This window comes from Atta cephalotes (assembly GCF_000143395.1).
Source record: "Atta cephalotes unplaced genomic scaffold scaffold00097, whole genome shotgun sequence".
Taxonomy (NCBI): domain Eukaryota; kingdom Metazoa; phylum Arthropoda; class Insecta; order Hymenoptera; family Formicidae; genus Atta; species Atta cephalotes.
In genome coordinates, this window is record NW_012130161.1 from 132411 (window position 1) to 140402 (window position 7992).

General features: G+C 31.6%; 1 protein-coding gene across 1 annotated transcript in view; it reads right to left on the reverse strand.

Moving 5' to 3' along the window:
• Positions 1 to 7992, reverse strand: part of LOC105624962 (solute carrier family 2, facilitated glucose transporter member 5-like) — a 19467-nt gene that overhangs the window by 3380 nt on the left and 8095 nt on the right. Inside the window, exons 2-6 of the mRNA XM_012206305.1 lie at positions 5135 to 5205; positions 1771 to 1902; positions 1422 to 1695; positions 689 to 982; positions 156 to 562 (exon numbers count right to left, since the gene is read on the reverse strand). Of these exons, the coding sequence (XP_012061695.1) occupies positions 156 to 562; positions 689 to 982; positions 1422 to 1695; positions 1771 to 1902; positions 5135 to 5205 (1178 nt within the window). The remainder of the gene's footprint in view (positions 1 to 155; positions 563 to 688; positions 983 to 1421; positions 1696 to 1770; positions 1903 to 5134; positions 5206 to 7992) is intronic.

The following is a 7992-nucleotide window of genomic DNA, read 5'->3' on the forward strand; positions in this document are numbered from 1 at the left end:
GTTTAGTTTTAATTAATACTATATATATATATATATATATATATATATATATATATATGTGTGTGATTTTTTATGTATATATTATTGAAATTATAATATAATAAACATATCGTAAAAATATGCTATTTAAAATTATTACAATTATTTATACTTACAATTAGTGCGATAGAGAGTTTCAAAAAGAGAAGGCATCCTATGCATAAGTAACAACTCAAGAACAATACTTTTCTTCTGCTAAATAGTGACATTACCAGCACAGAAATCATCGCCATTCCCATATTTGCAACACCAGTGGCTATAGTCGCATATTGAGCACCAGCAATTCCCAAGCCAGCACTAAGAAATATGGTGTTTGAGTAATAAAAAACCGCATTAATGCCACTAAGTTGCTGACCAAATTGTAGGAGGCACACTAAAAATAGAGCTAATCTCACGGTCGGCTCTCTCAACACGCGCTTAATGCTCCATGTTTCACTCGCCGATCTTGTTGCTAATTCTTGTTGCAAGCTAGTGATCTCGTTTTGCAAGAGCATTATGTCCATGTTGCGCAAACGGCTAAGCTCTAAAAGCAATCCGAATTTAAGATATAAAAGTAATAATGGTAAGCGAGCTAAAACGAAAACTGATAGATTCTAATTTATATCATTTATATACCCGGATGATTATTTGCAAATAAAAGTTATCACACCTTTAAGAGCCTTTCCTTGTTCTCCTCTGATTATGTACAGGTACTTTGGACTTTCTGGCAAAGTCAGTACAGTTAATAATAAGGCAGCAAGGCATAGCGGTGAGAAAGATGCTAACATTATATGCCAGGACTCAGGAGTGCCCAGGACAGTTTCGAGCCCGGCAATTTGGCCCATCAGCACACCGCAGGTGATACCCAATTGACACAAGACCCCGACGGCCCCTCTCAATTTTAAAGGTGCTATTTCAGTCATGTACATCGGGACCAAAGAAGTAGCTAGACCGCCGGAAAGTCCTACGAATATATTTAGAACCATTACATTATATATTATGAAAATTTTTAAATTAAATTAAAAAGATGAAGACTTATACGTGCCTTCAAATTGAAAGTACAAAAAGCAGTCGGTTCTTTTAATGAAAATGATTTTTTTAAGTAAATATAACATCGTGCCAAATGTTCTGCGTTCTTTTGATGTAAGAAAAGGTTATATTTTTCCTAAAATATCTTGCATAATATACTTGGCATAATATACTGTAATATAGTACAACAATATAGCATAATATACACAAAAATTTCTTGTTAATACTATAGTACGTAAGTTTAAAAAAGGAAGCTGATCAACTTTTCAAGTTGCAATTATAGTTTTATCGCTATATGTTCTTGCATTAATTAAACGCCTAATTGGGATCGGATTAAATCGAGCACGGATTAAATTAACGATTTTTTAACTCACCGACAATCACTCGGCCAAGCAGAAAAAGCTCGATTGAGTTCATGGTTCGTACGAATATGAACAGAACGGCTCCTACAATCCCGCAAACATTTCCAATGCTCAGCGCGCCTTTCCGTCCGAATCTGTCGCTCAGCCAACTAGCGATTAAAGACCCAGACACACCTCCGATAAGAAAGACCGATACTATGACGGACCAGAGTACCTGGAGCTCATGGCTGGACAATTGTACGTTATACCTTTCTCTGATACTGTCATTGCAGAACGATTGCATTAGCTGTAAGCCAAATATACAACAGCGTATAATTTCAGGTATATTATGCTCGAAATCGCGTATTGATTTTCTACGAACATGGGCAGGATTGTTCATAACACCTAAGTTATATCCTGCTGGTAATGTTGATCCCAGGCAGCAAGTGGCACCACCCAGTACCAGCAATGGAGTCCATCCACCAGAGTCGGCATCATGTGCATTGTTACACTCCTATATAAAAGAAATTACGCAGATTAGACATTATGTCACATCACACGTGAAAAAATTTTCTCTCCTTTTAAGTGAAAGGTGAACTTTATTACGCATAATAAACATTTATTTTGCGTAACAGGAGCGATATAATTTGAAAAATTTCTTTGTTAATTCTTATGGATAGTACAACTTACAGATTAATATATATTTATGAGCTACCATTATTTATATCTATTCAGCAGTATAGTCACATAATAAATGCAAATAATACTTTTAATGTAAATACAAGTTCTAATACGTAATCTATAAATGTTACTTGCAGTATCTATTGGCACCAGTCTTAATATGGCGATGTATGAAGATGGATTCTGATAATTTCATATCATGTCATCAATTATACAATGGAATTCTTAGATATCGTCCGCTTTACAAAACAATCATTAATAAAGAATTGTTTAATTCATTGTAATATCAGGATTGTAATTTATACATCGGCTGGATTACACCAATGTAACGTTAATCCTAATAAAGCTAGTAAATATTTCTAGTTATTCTTTTTTTTTACTGATGCAAGAAAAAAAGAGAGAAAAAAGTATTAGTACTAGTACTGATTTTCAAAATTAACTGAGTAGCGGACACTGCGATATCTTTAAAATAATGTACGGACTTCACCAATCTCTTAAAAAATAAAATTTACGATATGTAAAATCAGAAGACCATACCGCTCACGTAATTAAGCATCGTAAACAATATGAAGTGTGTTCTGCACCCTCGTAGACCAATCAGTGATAACATGGAAAAGCCAGGACGGAATGATGGAATAAAATTCAACAAAACCACACACCATGGGCATTACCTGTAAACTGGTCAGATAGCCAACCATGCATTATTATGAATTTGTTATAGAGCAGAAAAATATACCCTTTGACCGTTTTATCTTAAGGGCATATACGCTTACGCACGTATACACACACACACACATACACCCACGCTCGGCTTATTCTTCTATCAACTGATGCGAATCATGGGCTGCAATGTTCATATTGACGGTATACATATCAAAAATATAATGTATTTCGACTCTAATGATAATTCTATAAATATAGATACAAATATATCTCCAGCTCGAGATATCATAAAGAAACATGCATCAATATAAATAATGAGTGTTTACGTTAGCAAAGCGTTTATTAGCAATACTTAATAGATAAGCTGACGTTATTTGTCATCATTTTAACATCAAAGACATCTTTAATACTTTAATCTCAGCACTTTCCTTGGAAATTTTGCTTATCATATCAAATACTGTACTTTGTCATATAATTTTGCTAATACAGGGAGATAGACAGGGACAAAGAGCATAAGCTCAATCATTTAGAAAACGTACGAATAATGGCCATCGTGTTCTCAAATCAATTAAATCACAGATTAAAGTGGTAAGAAAAATCTTAATTTTTTCAGCCAGAAAAATACATATTATAAAGTACCATATAATTTATAAATAATATTATACATGCAATTGAAAGAAAAAGCTCATCACCAGATTATGATATTAAATTAAAAATTTATTAAATGAAAAATATCTATAGAAAAACCAGAGAGTCATATTATCTTTAATGATAGTACATTGCGGATGATTAAAAACTGCAAATAAACTAAGGTAATTGTCCTTATTATATTAGTATGCCTTTGAGCCAAATTGCTTATTATTAAATTAATTATTAAATATTGTAACTTTAATTTTATTTGCTTTTTTTATAATATATTCTTAATCTAAAAAATGTTAATATTTAATTTTTGATAAAAATAAAAAACATGTTTTGTCCCTATTAGCCTCTAAGCGGCGATGGCCCCAATTTGTGTGCATTTGACTCATTTCAATATACAGTTATTGTACTAAAACAGATAAGCTAAGTGTTCAAGTTAATATATTAATATATTAATAAATCATTATTTTTATTATATTTATTTCAATGTACATACACTTATATCAGACAATTCTCAGCTCCAATACAAGGCATACTAATAGGGTGTGATTCACTTAATGTTGCAAATATTTCATTGACCAATATCAGAAGAAAGAATTTTATAAAATGATCAATTAAAGAATGCTTCAAAGCATTTGCTGGATCGCACTCCTTGAGACAAACTTAAAACCTTGCGGTACATATTACTGGATTCATATAAATTCTTCATGTCTTTCGAAAAATGTTTAAAATATTTTAATAGTTGAAAAATAAAATATTATCTTTGGAGTATCATATACATTAATAATTCAATTTAATAAAAAAACAAACATTTTTTTCTTATTTATTTGTGCGTAGTTTTCATTATATAAATTATTTATATAAATACAAAAGCACTTATAATAGGGATAGTTACCCTACTTCGGAAGAAATGAAAATGGCGTGACGTGATAATTGAGATATGCGTCGTTTCGAATGAATTAAGAAAATTAGGACTGAATGGAATAATCGTCAATGTACGTACAAATTAGATAACTATACCGTTAATTTGTACCTAATTTCTTTTTTCTGATTCGGTAATACTGCTGCGTTATATTAATTTATCCATAATATTTTGAATAAAAAACTTAGGTAACAAGTAAAAAAACAAAATGACCCAATACAAATTGGCGTTGACAAGTATTTGGCGCCAAAATTTTTACAAAATACAAAAATCTCTTTTCACATAAAGGCGCTATGTTTAATAGACGCTTGCATATGCAATTATTATACACAATTATTATACATATATACATATATACTATTAATAATGGCGTTTGCTTGCGAAAATCAAATTTATACCATTCTCAAACGACACAGGTAGCGATACGACGGTCATTATTGATAATTATTTTGATAAATATATGCATGAAATAATATATATTAAATCTTTGCAGACGAGTTAGACTCAATTTTATGTAAATACTATACTTTTAAGTATATTCCAATCAGTACGAGATTATAAATAAATACAGGCAATTTTGGAATCTCTATAAATTTCTCTCATAAATAATAAAAATTCTTTGATTTTCGCTAATTAATTAAATCAGATACCAGATCCTCATTTATTTGCAAGAGATTTAAATCGCGCAGAAATAAATAAAGAATGCTAATTATAACGGAAAAATAAAAAGTCCGTTCAAATAAGAGCCAAGAGATAATAACTGACTGCGTTATTGTACAGAAAATTCAAAGGACATCATACAGACAGCTGTGCTATAGAGAGCGATGATTGAAAAACTTACAGACTTCCGCGGTTCTCCGGCCAACGATTTCACTCTTGACACGTCGAGACACAGTGCGGACACGTCGGTCTCTGCAAGCATAAGGAAATGATTACTTATATTCCTTATTCGAGCGCTGTTCCATTATTCAGAAAATGCGGAGCGTGCAAGATTGCACAGTTAAATTAACACGACGACGTGACGATGCGGTCATATTTAGCACCGGTTTGTGCTGCTTTCACGAAGATTGTGATGGAGAGAACTGGAGAGAACGCTTCTCATGCGACGCGCTGCTGATGCTGATAGACAGCGCTACGGTATTACAATTTACATCCCCTGGATTCACTTACTTACAATTTTCCTCCCTCCTATTTGCTCTCCTCATTAAGGACACATTTAGTTCAAATGAGGAAGGCGTTTCCGACTGCGTTTTTGCAAACCGCAATCGAAAGATTGTCCCTCTGAAGAAGGGAGGTAAACTATCACTTACCTATCGTCATGCCGCGCGGAAGCGCGGAGTGCGTCTTACGCGTCACGAGGATCTCTCACATCGATGGACTGTAGAGTAGATCGCGGATGACGCGTCACACGGGTATCACAACCACTGACGATACTCTCGAGCCTCTCGAGTGACTCGAGTCTCGAGTGGCGATTAATGTTCCACCGGGTTCGTCAAGTCAGGTTAGGGTTCGTAGCGCCGCGTCATTCAAACTCTCGTTCGTTAGGAATAATAACCCAATCAGAATACTGAATCTATTTTGAATCTTAAAATTTCATTGGGTAAAATTCGAACACAATTCTATTACTGCAGGGTTTAAAAGTAATTAAATTTAAAATTTTTCGTCTTCCTTAATAACTTTTATGTAAAATCATCTTTTATAATATTTATTTACAAATTTCACAAAGTCCTTAGAAATTAAATTAACTAGAACTGTTAAAAAATCTTTTTTAAAAAAGAACAAATATACATCAAGTGCATAACAAATAAGAGAGCGAATGTCACATTCTTTTTAATAAAAACGAATACGAAATAAATGCAATTAGTCAAGTATTCCATGATGCAAGACACATAAAATAGATTGAAATTTAAGTACCTATATAAAGTGGTCAATTGGATTATAGTGAAATTGGATTATAGTAGAAGAAAAAACTTGTCATCCGGAATAAGTCACCTGAGGAACGCAACGGAATTCAATTTCTCTTAAAAAGAAAATCAGTTGGTATACAATAAGGGCGATGTTTCAAATTTACTGCCAAATTTGCTGAAAATGCTACAATTTACATTACGTGCACTATAGATTTTCAATACTAGTAGTCAATTTTGGAACACAGCCAAAAGACGCAACATTGGGCTCGAATTTCAGAGACAAAAATAAATGAGAAATACATCTCAACAGTACAGTTTTTAGTTCTGTTTCACAAAGAGAAAGGTCGTCCTCTTAAGATATAACTACAAAAGATATGACGTAAATACATTTTGCTAGCCAGAGAAATACAAAAAAGTGTCACATCTTTTCTTATTATTTTAGCTTTCAGAAAATAAGATAAGTCTGTATTTTTAATTTGTTTGTTTAAAATTGCATACATTATTAAAGTACGTTATTATGTGGATCTTTTGAGCTGTATTTATTAAGTTTGATTAGAAATTGAAGTAATCGTATTTCGTACCGAGTCAGATCGCGGCGCGCAATTCTGCGCAAGCGTTTTAAATGCGTACAATTACCACCTTCTATATACTATATGATTAGCACTAATTTTTTCATTTCTTCTTGGCATTACTATTTCATTTTGCCAAAGTGTATATGCATTATTATTATATTAGTTGTATTTTTTCTTAATATTGGGTTTTCTTAATATTGTCCGAAAAGTTTGTGCCGATTAACCTTATAATTTAATAAATGTATACTAAAATTTAAATTTTCTGCGTTTAAATTTTCCTTCAACATCGGCACGAACTTTCCAGACAACCCAATACATATTTAAAATCTATTTAATATATATTTATATTGCAATATAATGTGATTGCAATATAATGAATATATTTTCTGATTTCTTTGTCAACATTCCACAATTCATTCATTCTTACGACTTTTGTATTGCACACAATTACCCCACGCGCGAGAAATTTTTTCGCTTTTTCGTTTTTTCCTTTTGATTAAATACAACCTTATTGAATGAAAGTCGATATGAGGATGCATAATAGTAGAATATTTATAGTTCCTATTTTCATACTTAAATTTGGAAAGTTTACATATATCGCCTTAAACTTGGAAAATCTAGCAATAAATTTTCTTTAGGTGCACACAGTTCCCCTACTTTCCCCTAATAGTTAAGACAGCGCGGGTGTGCTATTTATCTTCAAATCTCTGATATGACTTTTCTCTAAGTGATGTGATATTACAGGTATATATTGTACATAAAAAATAGAATATCATTATATTGTAATATGAATACATTTTACCATAATAAACAATAAATTATTATATAAGTATGTGATTCCTTATACTTGGAATTATGTTTGTCACAATATTTTAGAGTTAATTAAAAATAGAGATAATTTATTATATGCAAATTCCGTTTAAGGTATGAGATAATTATGTAATACATGAATGCATGTGTAATTGTAATGATCATTATAATTCAATGTTGAAGCAGCTGTATATTATTATAAATTTATAGTTGTCCCCTCCCCCCACAAAAAAAATTAGACTATAAAATATAGTTAAATTAAATGGTACTTGCAGCCACTTTTTTTCTCTCAGTATATTTTGCTATAGTATTTTGAATCGCAAATTTTGAGATACCTCGTATATATATATATATATATATATATATATATATATATATATATACTATATTATATATAATTAATTAATAGT